At 43.7% G+C, this 23,980-nt stretch overlaps 1 protein-coding gene across 1 annotated transcript in view; it reads left to right on the forward strand.

Moving 5' to 3' along the window:
* The first annotated feature begins 1,423 nt into the window (after window positions 1-1,423).
* Window positions 1,424-23,980, forward strand: part of LOC124003205 (cytosolic purine 5'-nucleotidase-like) — a 33,726-nt gene continuing 11,169 nt past the window's right edge. The window contains exons 1-12 of the mRNA XM_046311285.1: window positions 1,424-1,607; window positions 4,374-4,506; window positions 14,815-14,888; window positions 20,107-20,224; window positions 20,717-20,812; window positions 20,971-21,062; window positions 21,276-21,333; window positions 22,043-22,136; window positions 22,414-22,467; window positions 22,667-22,750; window positions 23,233-23,274; window positions 23,403-23,579. Of these exons, the coding sequence (XP_046167241.1) occupies window positions 4,406-4,506; window positions 14,815-14,888; window positions 20,107-20,224; window positions 20,717-20,812; window positions 20,971-21,062; window positions 21,276-21,333; window positions 22,043-22,136; window positions 22,414-22,467; window positions 22,667-22,750; window positions 23,233-23,274; window positions 23,403-23,579 (990 nt within the window). The 5' untranslated portion in view covers window positions 1,424-1,607; window positions 4,374-4,405. The remainder of the gene's footprint in view (window positions 1,608-4,373; window positions 4,507-14,814; window positions 14,889-20,106; window positions 20,225-20,716; window positions 20,813-20,970; window positions 21,063-21,275; window positions 21,334-22,042; window positions 22,137-22,413; window positions 22,468-22,666; window positions 22,751-23,232; window positions 23,275-23,402; window positions 23,580-23,980) is intronic.

Raw genomic sequence — 23,980 nt, forward strand, 5'->3', positions numbered from 1 at the left:
CTGTTACATGGTTTGGTAAGCTGACGGTGCAGTTCACTGTTACATGGTTTGGTAACCTGATGGTGCAGCTCACTGTTACATGGTTTGGTAACCTGATGGTGCAGCTCACTGTTACATGGTTTGGTAAGCTGACGGTGCAGTTCACTGTTACATGGTTTGGTAACCTGATGGTGCAGCTCACTGTTACATGGTTTGGTAACCTGACGGTGCAGCTCACTGTTACATGGTTTGGTAACCTGACGGTGCAGCTCACTGTTACATGGTTTGGTAACCTGACGGTGCAGCTCACTGTTACATGGTTTGGTAACCTGACGGTGCAGCTCACTGTTACATGGTTTGGTAACCTGACGGTGTAGCTCACTGTTACATGGTTTGGTAACCTGACGGTGCAGCTCACTGTTACATGGTTTGGTAACCTGACGGTGCAGCTCACTGTTACATGGTTTGGTAACCTGACGGTGCAGTTCACTGTTACATGGTTTGGTAACCTGACGGTGTAGCTCACTGTTACATGGTTTGGTAACCTGACGGTGCAGCTCACTGTTACATGGTTTGGTAACCTGACGGTGCAGCTCACTGTTACATGGTTTGGTAACCTGACGGTGCAGTTCACTGTTACATGGTTTGGTAACCTGATGGTGTAGCTCAAAGCCCAAATCTTGAGACTGACTAAGACATCAGGGAAGATCATAGTCATGACACTTCCCTCCTCTCTCCAGGACAGGGTCATATCGGACCCCACACATGCACTGAACACAGAGTTCCAGCTGATGCCACCGGAGAGGTGTTATAGGGTGCCTAGATGCAGGCTGAACAGATATAAACAGTACTTTGTCCCCCTGTCATTAAAACTGCTAAAAAGCAGTGGAGACACAGAGGCCCTTAGGCCTTCATCATGTGGAACTGCCACCTCCTCACATCCTTGCCTGCCATGCACTTATTAACGTTGTGTGTGTGTGGGAAGGGGGGTGCATGATGGGGTGTTAATTTATTGTATGATGGGGTGTCAATTTATTCTATGCATTTATGTGGAGGCAGCAGCAGTCTCTATTGCCCAAGTCTTCATTGTAGGCCATTTTATTGTAGGCCTACTTACTGGAGCCTATTCATCAAAATAATAGAGAATAGAGAAATGATTTTCCTAATAGAAAAAGTATGAATTGTCAATAGATTGATTTGGAAAAACAAGTCAAAGTTTGCAATAGTGTTTGCAGTAAAACTTGTGAAATTACGAAATCACAACTGCATTTTTATTCTAAATACATTTAGTGAATGAAAGGAATTGCAACAGTAGTCATTGATGGCCCATTGTTGATATCAGAATTGTATTCAGCCTAAAATCATCACATTTCAATAATACAATTTATGTCCCTCCCCCTTACAGCAGAAAACACCGCCCACTGCCTCCGTAACAATCCAGTCAGTAGAGAGCTTTTTCAAGAAATTGCGAAAGAATCATATCTCCACGGACTGTGTATGCATAACGTATCTTCTTCTGCGAGTGCATTTCAGATACTTTTTTCGATTTTGTTCCACGTTGATCGTGTATGAAGCGCATGCTCAGATTACCAAACGGTGCAGTTTTTGCTTTATCGAGGAATACAGAGGTGAGTGTATGTAAAGTTGGTCACAGAACACCCGTTTTTGTTCTATTCTACTATAGACAGTCTGCCACTTTGGCTTTTCCGTGAAGGGGGAGCAGATGTGAATGGTTGTTTTGTAACCTGCTAGCTAGCTTAGCATAATGCTAACAAATGCGACAAAATAGTTCAATTGTGGCTTAGCTAACGTCCATTTTGTAAATTGCCTAACGTTAGTATTTAATGCTAAACTCCATAATCAGCTGTTAGCTGGCAAGGTAGCTATAACTAGCTGACCCCCTTGGCGACCTGCAAGCAAAGAAAATGTGATTTGACAGAGACCATTGTTTGTGCCGGCAAGATAAGCGCATAATGACAAGCCCTGCGCGAGCTGAGCCTATAATTAAAAGGTAACTACAGTATATATGCAGGCTAACAATGAGCTAAACCTAGTTATTAAATATGCAATATATAACTTTTTTTTGGGCCACCCAACCAAATTCACATAGAAATACAGTTTATAGATATGTTATTATTGAAAGCAAGTCTAAGAAGCGGCAGACCTGTTCTATGTGCGCCTTTTCTATGCTTACCGTTCTTAAGTTTTTGTTTTGTATACCAGCTTCAAACACAATATTTTAGTTTATGGAAAATATATTAAATGGTACAATGGTTCTCTACACAATGACGGGTTGTTTTGTCACGAACTGAGGTGAAATATTAGCAAGTGATTTATGAATATTGCACCTTTTTAAAGCACATACCTAGCTACTGAATTTAAAATGTGACCTAGCTAACGTATCACTTTTTGTTGGCCACAAAATTGCTGTTAGCTAGCGAAGCACAGCTGCTTATTGCTTGCTACTCAAATGGAGTAGTTACTGCTAGTTTACTTGATTTACCCATTTTTTTTAGCAAACGGGAAAAGTAGTTAGCTGCTACATAACGTTAGCTATATATTTGTTTAATCAAAAACATATCTGGCATGGTGCATCATCAGCCAATCAGGCATTGACTGGTCTGACGAGGCAGGTCCAGTGTTCCCTGTAGGACCTTGGACCAAGTCTGAACACTGTATAATTTTTGAGGATAAACATATTAACTTGGTCTTTGATTGTATAGTCCATTACAAAATGTTAAATAAAGCTTTACTCAAGGAGCATAAGGCTGGAATAGGCAAACTTTTATCTATGCCAAAAATGCCAAGGGCTGTCCTTGGCCTCCTTAGAAAACTTGCTCAGTTGAGTAGTTCACACTGTGATGTCACTTTGCCTGAACCCAGTTTCAGAGCCTCTCATCAGATGTCATTTTTCCTGAGCACAGCTGAGAGTGAGGAAACTCATGGTTGCTGGGGATAAGTCTTTCCCTCACCCTTAGCCAGCAGATCTGACCCGCTTGCTTACAGCTGCACTAGGGTTGGACAGCATTCCTGTGTATATTAAGACACCGTGGAGCCGGCGGGAGGTATTGCTCAGAAAACGTACCTCAATCCAAGGATGAGAAATGTGTTGTACTCCTGAGTTGTCCCAATATCTCAACTGTCACACCATGAGAAGATTGAACGACTGCTAAAAACGAGTAGTCTTCTCGGTGTAACAGTTGGGATAACGGGACAATTCAAAGTACAACACATTTCTCATCCCTGGATCGAGGTACATTTCCCGAGTCTTATCTCACACCGGCACACAGTGCCTTTTAATATACACAGGAATTCTATACAACCCTAGTGCTGCTGTAAGCAAGGTCAGATCTGCTGGCTACCTCAACCCTTCAACCCCTCAAGGTTTTCTCGCTTGTTTGTGTATTGTGTCATTTGCGAGTTGTGTGACAAAGAAAAGCTGACCTCAGCTTTTTTTCTCCTGCTCACTTCTCTAATCTCCTGGGTGATAGAGAAGGCAGTTAATGTATAAAACAAAACCTGGTCCTTCTCTGGAGAGACAGCTAAAAACATAAATCTTTCCCCTGAGAATTCTACGCTGCTAAACACTGAACAGATGTGAATGCTGGCACTGAAGGCTCTATTCATTTCTGTTTGTATCATAATAAAAACAATAATGTGTTACTGTCTACTGTACAGCTCAATTTCCTCTCACGTGTGCTCGATTTAATCTAACCTGCCCTAACTCCTTGTCCCTCAAACTGAGTAGCCCAGAAGAAGTGAGTGACTCCTTTTGATTTCTTCCACCTGGGTGGTCGGCCGTTTGTCATTAGCCACAGTCAGGATGAGGACAGTAATTAGTCTTCCATTCAGTCTTCATGCATAGAAATGGCCTGCATACTGCAAAGTGTGAACATTGACATCACACACTGTTCGATTTCATTAGTCGTCAAGAGTGACTCAAACTAGGGATGTGTCCCGAGCGGCACCCTGTACACTAAATATGGAATAGGGTGCCATTGGGCACACCGACTTGGCAAAGTGTATTTTAGGGATTTGATAAGATTATTGTGGTTCTTTGTGTTCTGTCATTGACATAACAAACAGCTGGTGTGACTGGAGGACTAGGTTCTCCCCGCCCGGCGGCTCTCCCTGCCTTAGAACTACATAATTAGTCCAAATGCAGCCGGTTTTCAGGCAGTGGCTTGCAACGGTGGCTCGTTCATACAGGTTTCGCAGAGCGAGTGTGGTGAACTCTTTGAGAGTTCATACTCCTCCTGTTTGAAGATTTCAAAGATATTTGACGCTAAATAGATAAGCCTTATAATGTTCAGTTAGGCCTATGCTCAAAGCGCAAGAAGAGGAAACTGCAGAATCATGTCAAGGTGAATTTGTCTTATTTTCTCCCCGCCTAGATTGACTTTCAGAGGATTTTAAAGGTATAAATATGACCACTTCATGGAGCGACAGACTGCAGAACTATGCAGACCTTCCAGCCAACATGGACGGGCTGGCCATGAAGAAGTACCGCAGAGAGGCTTACCATAGGTATGTATGGATGGACACTGTCAGTGACATATTAGTTACCCACAGTTATTGATACTCTCAGGGGTGACATGTTCCCGTAGGTATGTATGTACAGTGGGGAGAACAAGTATTTGATACACTGCCGATTTTGCAGGTTTGCCCACTTACAAAGCATGTAGAGGTCTGTCATTTTTATCATAGCTACACTTTAACTGTGAGAGACTGAATCTAAAACAAAAATCCAGAAAATCACATTGTATGATTAAGTAATTAGCATTTTATTGCATGACATAAGTATTTGATACATCAGAAAAGCATAACTTAATATTTGGTACAGAAACCTTTGTTTGCAATTACAGAGATCATACATTTCCTGTAGTTCTTGACCAGGTTTGCACCCACTGCAGCAGGGATTTTAGCCCACTCCTCCATACAGACCTTCTCCAGATCCTTCAGGTTTCTGTGCTGTCGCTGGGCAATACGGACTTTCAGCTCCCTCCCAAAGATTTTCTATTAGGTTCAGGTCTAGAGACTGGCTAGGCCACTCCAGGACCTTGAGATGCTTCTTACGGAGCCACTCCTTAGTTGCCCTGGCTGTGTGTTTCGGGTCGTTGTCATGCTGGAAGACCAGGCCACGACCCATCTTCAATGCTCTTACTGAGGGAAGGAGGTTGTTGGCCAAGATCTCGCGATACATGGCCCCATCCATCCTCCCCCCAATACGGTGTAGTCGTCCTGTCCCATTTGCAGAAAAGTATCCCCAAAGAATGATCTTTCCACCTCCATGCTTCACAGTTGGGATGGTGTTCTTGGGGTTGTACTCATCCTTCTTCTTCCTCCAAACACGGCGAGCGGAGTTTAGACCAAAAAGCTCTATTTTTGTCTCATCAGACCACATGACCTTCTCCCATTTCTCCTCTGGATCATCCATATGGTCATTGGCAAACTTCAGACGGGCCTGGACATGCGCTGGCATGAGCAAGGGGACCTTGTGTGCGCTGCAGGATTTTAATCCATGACGGTGTAGGTTGATACTAATGGTTTTCTTTGAGACTGTGGTCCCAGCTCTCTTCAGGTCATTGACCAGGTAGTTCTGGGCTGGTCTCTCACATTCCTCATGATCATTGATGCCCCATGAGATGAGATCTTGCATTGAGCCACAGACCGAGGGTGATTGACCGTCATCTTGAACTTCTTCCATTTTCTAATAATTTTGCCAACAGTTCTTGCCTTCTCACCAAGCTGCTTGCCTATTGTCCTGTAGCCCATCCCAGCCTTGTGCAGGTCTACACTTTTATCCCTGATGTCCTTACACAGCTCTCTGGTCTTGGCCATTGTGGAGAGGTTGGAGTCTGTTTATTTGAGTGTGTGGACAGGTGTCTTTTATACGGGTAACGAGTTCAAACAGGTGCAGTTAATACAGGTAATGAGTGGAAAACAGGAGGGCTTCTTAAAGAAAAACTAACAGGTCTGTGAGAGCCGGAATTTGTACTGGTTGGTAGGTGATCAAATACTTATGTCATGCAATAAAATGCTAATTAATTACTTAAAAATCATACAATGTGATTTTCTGGATTTTTGTTTTAGATTCAGTCTCTCACAGTTGAATTTTACCTATGATAAAATTACAGGCCTCTACATGCTTTGTAAGTAGGAATACCTGCAAAATCGTCAGTGTATCAAATACTTGTTCTCCCCACTGTATGTACAGTGGGGCAAAAAAGTATTTAGTCAGCCAACAATGGTGCAAGTTCTCCCACTTAAAGATGAGAGAGGCCTGTAATTTTCATCATAGGTACACTTCAACTATGACAGACAAAATGAGAAAAAAATTCCAGAAAATCACTTTGTAGGATTTTTATTGAATTTATCTGCAAAATATGGTGGGTAAAAACTTTTGTTATTGACCAAATACTTAATCTCAATACTTTGTTATATACCCTTTGTTGGCAATGACCGAGGTCAAACGTTTTCTGTAAGTCTTCACAAGGTTTTCACACACTGTTGCTGGTATTTTGGCCCATTCCTCCATGCAGTTCTCCTCTAGAGCAGTGATGTTTTGGGGCTGTTGCTGGGCAACACAGACTTTCAACGCCCTCCAAAGATTTTCTATGGGGTTGAGATCTGGAGACTGGCTAGGCCACTCCGGGACCTTGAAATGCTTCTTACGAAGAAGCCACTCCTTCGTTGCCCGGGCGGTGTGTTTGGGATCATTGTCATGCTGAAAGACCCAGCCACGTTTCATCTTCAATGCCCTTGCTGATGGAAGGAGGTTTTCACTCAAAATCTCATGATACATGACCCCATTCATTCTTTCCTTTACACGGATCAGTCATCCTGGTCCCTTTGCAGAAAAACATCCCCAAAGCATGATGTTTCCACCCGCATGCTGCACAGTAGGTATGGTGTTCTTTGGATGCAACTCTGCATTCTTTGTCCTCCAAACACGACGAGTTGAGTTTTTACCAAAAAGTTATATTTTGGTTTCATCTGACCATATGACATGCTCCCAATCTTCTTCTGGATCATCCAAATGCTCTCTAGCAAACTTCAGACGGGCCTGGACATGTACTGGCTTAAGCAGGGGGACATGTCTGGCACTGCAGGATTTGAGTCCCTGGTGGCGCAGTGTGTTACTGATAGTAGGCTTTGTTACTCTGGTCCCAGCTCTCTGCAGGTCATTCACTAGGTCTCCCCGTGTGGTTCTGGGATTTTTGCTCACCGTTCTTGTGATCATTTTGACCCCACAGGGTGAGATCTTGCGTGGAGCCCCAGATCGAGGGAGATTATCAGTGGTCTTGTATGTCTTCCATTTCCTAATAATTGCTCCCACAGTTGATTTCTTCAAACCAAGCTGCTTACCTATTGCAGATTCAGTCTTCCCAGCCTGGTGCAGGTGTACAATTTTGTTTCTGGTGTCCTTTGACAGCTCTTTGGTCTTGGCCATAGTGGAGTTTGGAGTGTGACTGTTCGAGGTTGTGGACAGGTGTCTTTTATACTGATAACAAGTCCAAACAGGTACCATTAATACAGGTAACGAGTGGAGGACAGAGGAACCTCTTAAAGAAGAAGTTACAGGCCTGTGAGAGCCAAAAATCTTGCTTTTTTGTAGGTTACCAAATACTTATTTTCCACCATAATTTGCAAATAAATTCATAAAAAATCCTACAATGTGATTTTTCTTTTCATTCTAATTTTGTCTGTCATAGTTGAAGTGTACCTATGATGAAAATTACAGGCCTCTCGTCTTTTTAAGTGTGAGAACTTGCACAATTGGTGGCTGACTAAATACTTTTTTTGCCCCACTGTATGTATGTATGTATGTATGTATGTATGTATGTATGTATGTATGTATGTATGTATGTATGTATGTATGTATGTATGTATGTATGTATGTATGTATGTATGTATGTATGTATGTATGTATGTATGTATGTATGTATGTACAGTACTCGTCAAAAGTTTGGACACACCTACTCATTCAAGGGTTTTTATTTATTTGGACTATTTTCTACATTGTAGAATAATAGTAAAAACATAAACACATGGAATCATGTAGTAACCAAAAAAGTGTTAAACACACTTGGCATTCTCTCAACCAGCTTCACCTGGAATGCTTTTCCAACAGTCTTGAAGGAGTTCCCACATATGCTGAGCAGTTGTTTGCTGCTTTTCCTTCACTCTGCAGTCCAACCCACCCTAAATCATCTTACCCTAAATCATGAGGTCAGGTGGTCTAATGTCCATTGCTCGTGTTTCTTGGCCCAAGCAAGTCTCTTCTTCTTAGTGGTTTCTTTGCAGCAAATCGACCATGAAGGCCTGATTCACTCAGTCTCCTCTGAACAGTTGATGTTGAGATGTGTCTGTTACTTGAACTCTGTGGTGCAATCTGAGGTGCAGTTAGTTGCTGATTTCTGAGGCTGGTAACTGTAATGAACTTATCCTCTGACTGGTTGAGGGAATGCCAAGAGTGTGCAAAACTGTCATCAAGGCAAAGGGTGGCTACTTTGAAGACTCTCAAATATGAAATATATTTTGATTTGTTTAACACTTTTTTTGGTTGCTACATGATTCCATATGTTATTTCATAGTTTTGATGTCTTCACTATTATTCTACAATTTAGAAAATAGTAAACATAAAGAAAAACCCCTGAATGAGTATTTTGTGTCCAAACTTTTGACTGGTACTCTGGATGGATGGACACTGGGAAGATAGCCTAGTGGTTAAGCGCTGTGGGCCAGGAATCGATAGGTTGTTGGTTCGAATCCTCAAGCCGACTAGGTGAAAAATCTGTCGAGACACTTAACCCTAATTGCGCCTGTACGTCGCTGTGGATAAGATCGTCTGCTAAATGACTAACATGTAAATAATGTACAATAAGATTCAGTTATATTAACCTACTGTACTGTATGTAGCCGTGTATTGTGTGTCACTGTTTTCATTAGTCATTAGTCTACCACAGATAATTACAGCAGCAATATATGACAGGACGCTATGATACTACTAGTCCCAACCCTCTGTTTGTAAATGTCTTTCAACGTCAACTTTCCACTTAGCCTAATTCTCAGTTCACACGGTCATAACCACTCAGTATGTCTTGTAAATGGCTGTGGATTTGAATGTGGTGTAGTTGTAGGTTATTCTTTTGTCCAAAATCTTGCGACAACCTGTCAGCCATGTAGCGTATATTACAGAGTCCGTGTGTACTAGTTTGTTTTACACCCGTTCAGTGTAAAACCAAGTCTCTGTTGATTTCATTTAGCACTTCCTGTCTGAAGCGTCTTCCTCTGGACTTCATGACCGTTATGCCAACATCCTGTTCAACTGAAACACACATATTTTCTCAATACTGACATGTCATTTGTGATGTGTTGGAGGTGGGGAATATGGAAAAAAATCCATATTGCGATAAATTGCCTGAATTTAGGCGAGAACGAAAAGTTTACAACATGAATGTACACCACAGGTTTTTAAAATGAGCCTTTAAAATACTAGTACCTGTTTGATGGTTGTAGCCATCAATTGTCCCATTAACAAACATCCATATTATATTAGCAAACTTATTTCATTTCAAACTTCACATTCCACTACTATAGGCTACTTATCGTAATGGAAGATGTCAGCAAAATGTCTATCGATCATTTTCGGTTCATCATCCCAGCTCTAGTGTGTGTGACTGTGTGTGTGTGTGTGGTCCTACACTAGCTGTGTGCAGCGGTCAAATAACCTCTCTCTATGTCCTAACTCGATAAACTAGTCCTCTAATTCGTTAAATATAGGCTAAAGTGGTGCTCGGTCGTAAAATAGGTTACAATGGTTTGACAGTCACTTACATTTGTAACTGAAAATGGGGACCCTAAAATAGATGAGCCCTAAATGCATATTATCTCATGACAGGAAAGAAGCCTTTGTCCGTGCATGCTGGTTAGCTGGCCTTAACGGTAGACAATGGCAGTGGGCAGGAATGCCGGCTCCACGTGAGTGAGATAAACAGCTGCTTGTGCAACGTTTAACTTCACCAAAGAGACGTTGTGTGTGTGCGGCTTAATTGCAGTTATTTCATACGGTTACATAACCTATGGACATTACAGCGCCACTAAAGCTGTCACTGTGTCGCTGTTGGGTCTGAGTTCACTGGCACTCTGGCATCTGTAAGGAAGTCTGTAAGCCAAGTCCCTCAACAACAACAGCATTGAACTGTTACTACCTGGTTGTTTTGAGGGGCTGATGCATTTATGTACATTTAACAATACTTTTTTTGTTGAAATGTCAGGCTTAGTTTAACAAACTTTGCAGATTCAAAAATATCAGCAACCTTTACAGAAAGAATATCTTTGCTGAAAGGCTGATGAAACCATACAATGAAACAATCCACTCAGTCAGTAAGACGAACACCATTTGTTAGTCTCACAGAGAAGGGTCTGTTAGACCTAGATAAACTCTTTCATGGTAGGTTCAATGTACTGTTTCCATAAGATAAGGGTACTGGTGGTACACAAATCTGCCTGATTGTCACACACTGTGGTCTGCCTAAGCTAGGGATTCACTGTTAGATATAGACTACATAGAAATAGAATCACTGTGCTCTGAGGGGCTTTACCCGTTCTAGTAAATCTATTTCTACGTCGCCTGCACCTAAAAGTGAATCCCTCAGTCAGACCACAGTGGGGACAACCAGACAATCAGGTAATGGTAGGCTAGTACGGGAGGCCGGCCCACACATTCAGTCTATTTGAGGCCCAGTCATCAGGTCAAAGTGGGCTGTCCCCCACCGTCACGCTTTGTCAATAGTAGGGAAATGAGTACTCGCAACATTTATGACTCCCACTCACGTTCACCTCGGTGCTAATAGCCCCAGAACATCTTGGTCTATTTGCAGAAGGAGGGCCTGAACTGTACACCTAGAATTTGACCGTTTAACCTGTTCATAGGGGGACTGGAACAAGGAGAACCCCCAGTAATCTACCCATTACTTCAAGACCCCGATTTGTACTCAATGCTGAGAATACAGTAGGTCCTTAGGCCTACTCACATTCCAATTCTTCTGAGTTAAAGCAGTGAATGGTGTTACGTTCTCCTTATTCCTGATGGATAGCATAGCCCCTATTCACAAACTGTCTCAGAGTTAGGAGCGCAGATCTAGGATCAGGTCCCTCCGGTCCATACAATCACATTCATTATCATCTAAAAGGCCAAACTGATCCTAGTACACGATGACTCTTTGCGAATATAGGCTTGAGCCTTAGTACTGTACAGTAGCCTAGCTCCAGTGGCTTAGGGCCTGGGAGGCACTGAGTTTGTTGCTGTTTCCACCTGATGGATTGTTCTGGATGTTTTTGAGGGCTACAGCGACCGGCAACTCCCCCCAACCAACAACACTAGTGACAAACGGGCACCACAAACAACAACAACAATAACAGAGAATGATGCAGAATGGCAACAATAATTTTTGCAACACGTCAGAAATTGAATGGCAAGGAAGCAAAGAGAGTGGGCTCTTTATGTTTCTGGGCTGGAGTTGGAATAGCATTATGTAAGCGGGCTAGGCCAGAGCGCAGGCTAGTACACTTTTAGTCACGACACAGAATGCATCGTATGTCTGCCGCCGGGCTTAACTCGCAGTGGAAGCTGGTTCAGTATGGAGCTGCAGCAAGGTAATGACAAAATATTGGATAATTTATGAATGTATTATGGTCTATTTCCTAGGACGGTGACGATAGCAGTATCATAATAGCGGTGTTCAAATACCCATACTAACATACTGTATACTACATACTTAATGAGTGTATATACTGCATACTATTAGTTAATTTTAGTATACTGTAAAAGAACTGTATCCTTTCAGTTGAGTGTACTAGTGCTTTGCCTGTCCACCGGAAGTTGATGCTGTTGCTATGCAACCTCTTTCTAGCTTGTTAGGATAACAAATGACGAGCTAGACCTTTTAACAATCTTCAATCTGGAGCGTTTGTAAATTCAGAGCGTTCAGGGCGCACACACTGGACTATGGTCGAGGAGTAAAGGTTGATCTGAGCGTTCTGACCTCACAACGGCAGTCAAGCACCCAAGCTAACTGGCTAACGTTGGCTAGCTTGTTAGCTACTTCCAGACACAAATGAGAGAACACCTCTCTGACCATTTTACTCGCCCTAGCAGAGCTGGTTATCCAGAGCGTTGGTGACTGTAACTGTGCTGCTGGCAACATTTTAATTACGCTTTTTTAAAGCCAACGTTTAAAGCCAACCGGCCATATTCAATGGGTGTTGAGCGTTCAGAAATTCGTCAGTTATTCTGCGCTCTGTCACACTCAGACTAGAGTGCTCTGAAATTGGAGAAGATAGCCAGCGCAAATTTACAAACGCGCCCTCAGACGAGACGACAGTGCTCTGAAATCGGAGTAGATAGACAGAATTAGCAATGCCCGTTGAGAATGCAAAATGACTAAACCACGTAGCTAAGAATGAAGTGAATAATCATGTCAATAAACATTGAGTAGTTTAGTTATATAGCATATAGTTAATATACTGCCTGGCAAATTCGATATGTTAGTAGCCAACTAACTTTAGGACTGTAGCTAGCTTGCATACTGCTGTGATGATATGCGGTTCGTAAGGTTAGCTAACTGTCAGCCAACATAACATGTAATGTAACTTATTTCAAAAGTCATTACTTTATTACATTGCTCAACATTTTCTTAACTGTTGTCTCAATTAGTTAAAGCAATTAGTATCTTTTCTCATTGGACTTATTGGCTGCATATTTTCCACCATTTTTTTTTTTAAATTTAAATTCTGAAAACGTTGTGAAGCCACGCCCATTTTGCATTACGGAAATTGTGTCCACTGCTTGTATACTTCGTATTTTGGCGAATTTAGTACGACTTCCAGAACTTTTGGCATACTAACTATATCCATACTATGACCAATAAGCATACTACATACTCAATTTAACTCACAAATAGTACATTAGTGTGGTTAGTGTGAGTATTCGATCATAGTGAATATGTTTTCCATGGTAAAAATGAAAACACAAAGCAGACAATTCTTTGCTCCTTTAAAAACCTGCTGTATTTAAAATAGTGTTTTATAGCTTGGAAAATATATAAATGTGACTTGATGACAACATAATGATGTCTGTTACCAACAATAGGACTTTTTTGTAAAGATTATTATTATTATTTTGCCATGATACTAACTGGTATCGTCCCGGACCTACTACTTCCCGGAATAGGAAAAGGGTGGTGTTGGGGTAGTGTTGTGGAAATGAATATTGTGTCAGATGTGGATTGACTGTTTCGGATGAAAGAAAAACCGGTTTGTGGAATGCCTGTCAACATGTTTTCAATCTCATTAACAGATATGTAGTTGTTGAACTGGATTGACTAGTTGTATGAAACATATATCTTTTTAAATGGCTAGATTAATTATGTTGATTTGTGCGTGAAAACATCTGGAGACCTTTTTTGAACACCAACATATTTATTTTTAAAAAATGTGAAATTCTATGTGTAGCCTAATCTTTTTTTACAAGTTACTTTGCAGTATAAGTTGTTTTGTGGTAGTTTGTTCAAAAGCTGTAGGTAGCAGGCTTGACTGCACTAACACGGAAAAGCCTAGAACCAGAGGAACAGAGATCTCTCTGACAGGAGCTGCCTGGCCTGGCCTGCCACTGGAGCTGCCTGGCCTGGCCTGCCACTGAAGCTGCCTGGCCTGGCCTGCCACTGGAGCTGCCTGGCCTGGCCTGCCACTGAAGCTGCCTGGCCTGGCCTGCCACTGGAGCTGCCTGGCCTGGCCTGCCACTGGAGCTGCCTGGCCTGGCCTGCCACTGGAGCTGCCTGGCCTGGCCTGCCACTGGAGCTGCCTGGCCTGGCCTGCCACTGGAGCTGCCTGGCCTGGCCTGTCACTGGAGCTGCCTGGCCTGGCCTGCCACTGGAGCTGCCTGGCCTGGCCTGCCACTGGAGCTGCCTGGCCTGGCCTGCCACTGGAGCTGCCTGGCCTGGCCTGCCACTGGAGCTGCCCGGCCTGGTCTGCCACTGGAGCTGCCTGGCCTGCCACTGGAGCTGCCTGGCCTGGTCTGCCACTGGAGCTGCCTGGCCTGGCCTGCCACTGGAGTTGGCTGGATCAGAAAGTGTCAGGCAGGATATGCCAACAATGCCGACCACTCCGGCCATGCAGACCCCCCTACCATGCCTTCAGATTTAACACTGGGGACAGTTGAGCTAGTTGAGGTGCCGCCGTAAACATGCTGTCTATGCAGAATGGAGAGTCATGTTCATTAGGTACCAAACTGACTGATACAGGGATGGAACTTGTCCAATAAGAAACGCTCATTTTGTTGTCCATTGCAAAATGTTTTGCTATAGTGTGCACTTGTGAACCTACCCTGTAGGAAGCAATGCACTGTCTAAAGGCTAATAATGCATTTTAAAAGGTTAAAAAGCTCAGACAGCGAGTCTAGCTGTCTAATACTCAAATTCCTATGTTTTTAAGACATTTGGGAACGTGCCTTGTAAGGCTAGAGAAAATAGGAGCTTACTGACTTCATTATCTGTGCCAGATTGTTTCTAATATCTGTTTAGAGGCCATGCATATCAATTGTAGACTTTTGTTAGGCTATATTTCAAAATGAGAACCACGTGAGCCATCACCAGATGGCTAACATATGATTTAATTGCAAAAATACCTCCGCTCATTCTTCTTCTGTGAGAAGCAATTTATCCTAATGTTCTCCTTGCACACAGAGGTAGAACTCTCTTGTATGTCTCTCAAAATCACTCTGAATCACATTCTGATTCTATCCTTCTGTTTCCTCCCTTTTTTGTTTTTTAGAGTTTTTGTAAACAGAAGCTTGGCCATGGAGAAGATTAAATGCTTTGGCTTCGATATGGATTACACTCTAGCCGGTAAGTGCACTACAGTCGCTGCCCTGGCCGTCAACACTTCTTTACAGTGTGTGTGTGGGCGCCCTCAGCCCACCGTCACTACTTTACAATGTAGGCTCAACTCTAGTTTGGTTGGCATAGCAACTAGTCGTCGGCCATATTGATTTCTCCTTCAGTGTTTGTTGACAAAGTACACCGGGTCAGAACAGGGGCTCACGTGTCATTCGATAAGCCCAGACCAGACTCACGGGACTAGGGGTGGTGGGTAGAAGGGCAGGGGAGGTGTAGGTTTCTTGGGGTACAGTGATGATGGAAAAAGGTGATGAGTTCTTCAGAAGGATACTGTAATGGAGGGAAATGCGTCAACTGAATCTGTAATCTGATTTAGATGTCAGTTTAGATGTATTGTTTTTAGACTCTTCCGTCATTGGAATTTGCAAACAACAAAACTCTTTGACCTCAAGTGAATGGCTAAGACTATCCTCACTTTCTAAATATTAACTAGTACAGTTTCTCTGTATTTGACTAAGCAATAGTAAAAAAAAAAGTAGCAGTAATTCTCTAATAGTTTTCTAAGTGACAATAGGTTGTCTGTAATCCATTGACCTGACCGTCAACCACATGAAGGCTAAAGTCAGTTAGGGGACATCTCTTGACACAATGTCTAGATGATGGCGTTGACATGAGTCCGTGCCCGATTTGTAACTGCAAGGTGCACTAGAACCCTTGATGAGGCTCTCCCCAGTGACTGGCAGGAGGCTGAGGTGTCGCTGTGTCGTGCTCTGGCCAGGGAGGCCACAGCCAGTTCCTGCGGTCGCAACTCGAGCATTGAGTGAAGCGATACGATAGCCCTGGCATCTTGTAAACATCATCACTTAGTTATGGACCGTCCCATATTTCTTTTATTTAAATAAAATAATAATTTCACCTTTATTTAACCAGGTAGGCTAGTTGAGAACAAGTTCTCATTTGCAACTGCGACCTGTCCAAGATAAAGCATAGCAGTGTGAACATACAACGTGAAGTTACACATGGAGTAAACAATTAACAAGTCAATAACACAGTAGAGAAAAAAAAGAGTCTATATACATTGTGTGCAAAAGGCATGAGGAAGGCGAATAATTACGATTTTACAGATTAACACTGGAGTGATAAATGATCAGATGGTCATGTACAGGTAGAGATATTGGTGTGCAAAAGAGCAGAAAAGTAAATAAATAAAAACAGTATGGGGATGAGGTAGGTAAAATTGGGTGGGCTATTTACCGATAGACTATGTACAGCTGCAGCGATCGGTTAGCTGCTCAGATAGCAGATGTTTGAAGTTGGTGAGGGAGAGAAGTCTCCAACTTCAGCGATTTTTGCAATTATAAAGAGGCTACATGTCAACAGTTGAGCGTCTGTAAAATCTGCCCTCAGATGATGGAAATGGGATATGGGCCGTGTGTTTGCGGGTACAAGCGATCCCCTTTCCCTAGGGATGACCCCCTCCTCAAAGTCTCACACACACACTGTACTTCTAGATGAATTACCAACCCTCCACTTAGCTGAGTCACTGAAGCACATTTAGATAGCGTCTTGACCCATGTTGATAGGACTTGACGCCTGAGGAGTCAGACCCCTCACTTTGACGACTTCTCACGGCAGTAGGTAGGCTATACATTTGGTTTCTGTTTCTAGTGAGGATTTAAGAAGAGGGCTGTTAGGAGTTTTGTTTTCATACAACATGGTTACATGTACAACAAATCCTCTGACTGTAAATAGACCATAACCGTACAGTCGTCCTATACGGTCGTATTAGGACCGTGATCTCTGGTCAGTGTTGAACCATGTTCCTCTATGATATATCTGTCAATAGCTTTGTGTCAAACAGAGGAGATCAAATGTCCTCCCGTCTGTCCATGTCACTACGATACAGTATTTCCACATCAAGACCACGATGCCTGATAAAAGCAAAGGGCATTAGTTGAACCATGCCCTTCGATGATAGGTCATCCGTTATTAACTGTGGTTTATATCAAAGGTCGTGAAATCATCCACTGATGACAGCTCTGTCTGGCCTAACACTGTCCCTGCCCACTCGCCTCTGGCACATTACCGTGGTAACGAGATGCCCCCGGCGACGCTGGCTGACACATCTGTCCTCGACGACTCGCTGTTCTGAAAACACAACATAGAGAGGCTTCACTGTACTGTAGTTCAAATAACACACACACACACACACACACACACACACACACACACACACACACACACACACACACACACACACACACACACACACACACACACACACACACACACACACACACACACACACACTGTTCTGAAAACAACCTAGTGAGAGACTCCACTGAGAAGCTCAAATGACACTGGAGCCACACTGTCCACCTGTTAGTTCTATGGGGCACGGGGTTATCGTTCACTGTTCCATTGTAGCATGGTGATTAGCCTGAAAGCCATTCGTTTTGGAATAAGCTAGACTATGCTATGCTAACTCTTAGCCTTTGGCAGAGTGGAGCCCAAGCTACTAATTTATGTTATTTTGGCATGGTGTTGCTGTCTAATAAAGATACTTCTGTCTGAGTGACAGCGATGTCTGGACCCACCTCCGATACAGCTAGATAATTACTTAGGCCTATAATTAGCAACCAGGAAGTTGTCCAGAAGACACTTCATATGTCATAAGCTATGGCTACGATCCATATGGCACCCTATTCCCGATACAGTACACTTCTTTTGAGCTGGTGCCATAGGGCTCTGGTCAAAATTAGTGCACTTTATTGGGAATAGGGTGCCATTTGGAATGAAGGCTGTTTATGTATCTGTATATAGCACTGTCTAGTCCAATAGATTTACAGGTCTACGACCATGTTTTAGTTAAAGGGTAAAGTTGTTTACCCTTAGGTGAGGGGTATAGCTTACATTTGGAAAGAAATTGGCCCTGCAGGACTGTAAATTCTAGCCTGGTCACTCTCCCCTCACACACACACACACACACACACACACACACACACACACACACACACACACACACACACACACACACACACACACACACACACACACACACACACACACACACACACACACACACACACACACACACACACACACACACACACACGGCTTAAGGGGAGTATAATTATCTGTCAACGTCTGCATCAGGAGAGGAAGATTTAATGGATCCCCAAGCTTAGTGTGTGTTTACGATACCAAGCTATAATTTACTACTTTCTAGTGTCACTTTCGTCCCAAATGTAAGGTATACCCCTCACCTATGAGTAAACAAATCAACTATTTCAACTTACACATGGTCCCAGACCAGTAAATCTAATGGACTAGACCAGGGATGGGCCACTGGCGGGCCACGGAACAATTCCACCCCCCATCTCTCAATTTACTGTTGAGAGATTTAGAATAATAGAACACACAAGGTTCAATTTTGAAATGTCAGGGATTTAAAAAAACATTTTTTATTGGTAAATTAGTCTGGTGTTCACTTATTTAAACTTGTAGTAACCATGGCCAAATTAGCGACCGGGGTGGGGCCAGTTATCTTATTAAAAACGGCCTACTTTTCTGTTCGCCCCATGTAGAGTTGCAGAAATGTTTTGCACGCAAGGTGGGGATGTGCAGACAGACCCACTGCCCACTGCAACCCCTCATGATGAGTTCTGTTTTTCTGTGACCCCCAACCCCATCAATGTTTCCTATCCCTGGACTAGACTGTGCTATATATACAGACATAAATCGGCTGTGTGTGTTTCCACGCCTGTGTGTGTTTAAGCTAAAGCTGTCTGAAGGTCACAGCAGTGGACAGTGCAGAGAGGGAGAGCGAGCGAACTCTGCTCATCGCCGGCCAACCAAAGAGAGAGCTGATCGGGAAGGTGGCAGAGAGGAAAATACTCTGAAAATAGCTTTCTTTGTAACAGCCACAGAGCTTAGGGAAATGGAGGCAGGGATGAGGGGAGGAAGGGTGGGAGGGGCTATTTGTATGGAGGAGTCTGGCCCAGAACTGTGCGACTCTTCGAGGCTGCAGCACTGGGCATGATGCCCACCACTCCTCTGCTTCGCTAGCTAGCCAGGGACACTGGAACACCACAGGGGATTTGAACTCACCAGAGAGCGAGGGAGAGAAAACACACAATTGGGCTAAGAAGCAAACACACAAATGAGTAAATGTGCACAAACACATTACATCAAGATGGGTATTCACACTCCTCTTTCTCTCTCTGTCTGTCTGTGCACGCGCTAACTCAGTAAGACACATTTGCCCAGGCCTATTCCTTCCATGTTTGGGGTCTCAGAGCTAGCTAGCCTATCCCCACATCGTCCTTCCTGCTCCCTCTAAGCATCAGCCAAGTCCTCCCCTCCTGCAGCCTGACTGGAGCTAATGTGGAAAAACACCCTTTATATGAATACCATCTGACAGAGCCTTCTTCCAATGTCAGTTCTCATACTCATCGGCTGATAGGCCCCTCTGGCCCAGGCCTGGACATTGTATCCCTCTCTACTTTTCCCCTCCACCCATGGCTTGGCTCACCAGGCTTGGGGGATGTGTTCATTAGGCACCAAACGGCAGAAAACAGACAAACAGGGAGGGACTAAATGGACCTGCCCAATAAGAAAGGCTTATTATCCTTTTCTGTTGCACAACCTTGTAAACTGTTTTCTGTCACGTGCCCTAATGAACAGGGCCCTGGAGATGTCTGGTTGTTTGGTGTCTGAATGTCATCGTCTCCATCGGCCTCATTAGTATCCGAGTCCAGAGTTGAGCTATGGATCCTGTTTCTCCACGGATTAGATCCTAGGTTATTCAGGCCCCTGCGCTCGGTGTGTGTGTGCCCGGGCGTGTGCGCGCATGCACTTTAGGGGGAGAGGGGCTAGGCTATGTTATTACCAACAGTATCCCAGATATCCTGACGGTTAGAGTTCTTTTTAAAATACCTGTCTCGCGTTGCATCACGTCACCATGTCACGTTGCAATAGCTTACACGCTGTTGTCGAGGTGAATGGGTCCACATTGGCTGGTTGAGGATCAATGGGAGGCTGCAATTTACAGAGTGGTCCGTTCGCAAACAGGCCATTAGACTTGACTTCCTCCTACGTCCTTCTCCTAAATGTATGGTGTCAGTGTAATTACGTGCCTGTATAGGCATCGGGGAGTGCTGCTGTGTGACTGTGTAGTCTACACCGGCTTGTGTTAAATGCTAACGTCTGTGTTTCTATTCTCCAGTGTACAAGTCTCCCGAGTATGAGTCCCTGGGCTTTGAGCTGACCGTGGAGCGCCTGGTCCACATCGGTTACCCCCAGGAGCTGCTCAGCTTCGTCTACGACCCCGCCTTCCCCACCAGGTGACCACACACACACACACACACACACACACACACACACACACACACACACACACACACACACACACACACACACACACACACACACACACACACACACACACACACACACACACACACACACACACACACACACACACACACACACACACAAGGGGACCACCAATCACATCATACCGTTAATGTTGTTGCCATGGTGATGGCGTTATACTGCTATATATATATTTATTTATTTTAACTGGAAAACGCTTTGATGTCAACGGGGCACCAGCTGTCCTTTGTTACCAGGTACCTATTACCTATCACATCATGGTTGCCATGTTGCCATGGTGAGGACGTTTTAATGCTATTTTTATACCTGGCTGCGTGGGTTTCTAATTTGGTCCTGGTTGTAGCTAGGTAGATTGTCTGATGGGCTTTTAAAGATCATGTGTCAACCATTTGTAGATATTCTAACTGACTGAATGATGTTGTTTCTCTGTGTTTCTTCAGAGGCCTGGTGTTTGACACCCTGTATGGGAACCTGTTAAAGGTGGACGCCTACGGCAACATCCTGGTCTGTGTCCACGGCTTCAATTTCCTACGAGGGTAAATGGTGAACCCAACGCTCTCCTAACCTCCTCGCAGTGTCCTCCCTACGTCCCCTTGTCCCCGGATCATTGAGCAGGTTTTTGAAGGTTCGATCCCGGTCTACCTGCCAAGAAATTCTCCTGACGTTGCATTTTCTTTTTCTCTTCTCTCCCCAGACCTGAAATACGGGAGCTGTACCCGAACAAGTTCATCCAACGTGACGATACTGAACGTTTCTATATCCTCAACACTCTCTTCAACTTACCAGGTAGAAGGAGGAGAGATTCTGTCCATGCCAGAGCCATTCAATTATTTAAAAATGTGTTTATCTCCATCTAGATTCAACTGTCATTCATAAGAGGGACAAGCCCAGACATGCCCTCCATTTTGTCTGAGCACAGTTTGAGGCAAGGCCATGGAGTTCAACTCAACTTTATTGACACTCGATTGATTTTACAGTACAGTTTCCCTCTCTCTCCAGAGACCTACCTCTTTGCCTGCCTCGTGGACTTCTTCTCAAACTGTGACAGATATGCAAGGTAAGGAATCCCTAGTCACACTACCCACCTCATTTGTCTTGTGGGTTATGTACAAGTAATTCCTGGATATGACATGGCAACATGTGATAAGCCAATTAGACAACATGACAACAGGGTAGGTCCAGATCTCCAATAAGAATCCTCCAATAAGGAAGTACTTTAGCCCTAACCCTGTTAAGCCAGTGGTTGAGTAATAGGACCACCCTTTTATTGTGTCATAAACAAGATACTTTATTAGGATTACTCAGCTCTCTGAATGATTATTGGTCTTCCATACTAATCATTCCACGAATGCATGCAGTAACTTAATTCCAGATTTTCAGATTTCATTACTTTTATTATTTAAATTTACTTGTAATGACTAATCATCGAGCATGATGTTGTAATATCATGTATCATCTCGATATAATTGTACAATCATTTGTTAGCTATATTTTTAATGAATTCTTTGTGTGATGATGTGATCTGCAATGGAATGGCTGCATGTCTTCTCCTCTGAAACGAGTTGTTGGTCTTTTAGGGGGAGATTGCTTTCCTGTTTGGCTGGAAACCACCTCAAACAAGGGAAGACTATCCCATTTAAAAGCAAAACAAAAACAAAACAAAAAATGTAGTGAAAATGGCTACTAGCGTTTAAAAGCAAAGCTCTCTGTCTGGCCTTGGCCTGTCCACTGGCTCTGTGTGTCCCTCTCCTCCCCCCTTACCTCAGCTGTGAGACTGGCTTTAAAGATGGCGACCTCTTCATGTCCTTCAAGAGCATGTTCCAGGACATCCGCGACGCCGTCGACTGGGTCCACTTCAAGGTAGCGTGATGAGGAAGTCTATCACAGTGCAATCATTTGTTCACTTCAATTCACTTCAGGTCCATTTCAAGGTGTTATATGGGGCGAAACGCCCAATAATTATCTTTATCTTGAAGCAGTCATTTACTGTTTGTCGTCGTGCTAATGGTATGTACCCTGAAAATGATTGACATAGTTTACAGTGAGTGTCATCGTAAAGAAGACATATGATGTATAGATGTGAGCTTGTTATTTTTCGATGTATTTCAACCCATTTACCTGTCGTCCTGTCTTCCAGGGCACCCTGAAGGAAAAGACAGTAGAGAACCTTGAAAAGTACGTAGTGAGAGACGTAAGTACACACATGAACATTTTACCAGCCCCTTTAGCGTCTCGACTTGTTCTATTCCTACGGGAACACACTGGCACGATGACTTCAAAACCTGATGAGAAGTCAACATTTACTTTACGTCTCTGTCTGTATGCCTGTACGAACGCACTCTGTATGATAATGGCTTTGTAATATTTAGTGTTCTCTCTCTCTCATCAAGGCTAAGCTGCCTCTCCTGCTGAGTAGAATGAATGAAGTAGCCAAGGTGTTCCTGGCCACCAACAGTGACTACAAATACACACACGTGAGTCCACAGTACTGACCACTCTAAGTGCCCCGGTCCACTGTTCACACACACACACACACACACACACACACACACACACACACACACACACACACACACACACACACACACACACACACACACACACACACACACACACACACACACACACACACACACACACACACACACACACACACACACACACACACACACACAGAGGAATGGACGATTCACATGCACAGTAACAGACATCCTTCAGAGCCCAAAACAATAGTTAAGTCCTGCCTTGTTAAACGTCCAGAGCAGCATTTAATATGCAAAGCAAACGCACACACGCAGCTTCACAAAACATGTCCTGGCAAACTGTCACGTTTGCATATGAAACTGGGGTGTTTGCGTACTGAACTGGGGCGTTTAGCTGCGGTATCTGTCCCAGTCACAAAGACATTTAAATGAGATGACTAATAGGCTCGTTATGTTGGTTACTTTTCTCACAGAAGATCATGACATACCTGTTTGACTTCCCCCACGGCCCAAAGGTAAGAGAATCATATTCAACATTCATACACGGCATTCTCCCGTAGACGTGAAATCGTGTTAACTACATTCATCTATATAAGTTAACTATCGTCGGTACGCATTGACCAGAATCTGTGTTGTGTTGCAGCACGGGACATCCCACCGGCCGTGGCAGTCCTACTTTGACCTGATTCTGGTGGACGCCAGGAAGCCTCTGTTCTTTGGAGAGGGAACGGTGCTCCGACAAGTCGACACAGTGAGTAATTACACCATCACACCTCTGTCAGAGCACAGTGCCGAGACTTTTGAGTGTGGTAGCCTGATGGTGTGGTAGCCTGATGGTGTGGTAGCCTGATGGTGTGGTAGCCTGATGGTGTGGTAGCCTGATGGTGTGGTAGCCTGATGGTGTGGTAGCCTGATAGCTATTCGGTCACACAATGTGAAGTACAACTTCTAAAGAATTATAATTTGAGCAAGTTGAGGTGACTAATCTGCTTGGAGTAATGGTCAAAGCATATTGATTCAACAGTAGCTAAGAGGAGAAGTCTGTCCATAATAAAGTGCTGCTCTGCCTTCTTAAAAACACTATCAACAATGTAGGTCCTACAGGCCCTGGTTTAACAACACTATCAACAATGTAGGTCCTACAGGCCCTGGGTTTGTCACACCTGGACTACTGTTCAGTCTTCTGGTCAGGTGCCACATAAAGGGACTTAGGAAAATTGC

The sequence above is a fragment of the Oncorhynchus gorbuscha genome, linkage group LG18 (genome assembly GCF_021184085.1).
Source record: "Oncorhynchus gorbuscha isolate QuinsamMale2020 ecotype Even-year linkage group LG18, OgorEven_v1.0, whole genome shotgun sequence".
Taxonomy (NCBI): domain Eukaryota; kingdom Metazoa; phylum Chordata; class Actinopteri; order Salmoniformes; family Salmonidae; genus Oncorhynchus; species Oncorhynchus gorbuscha.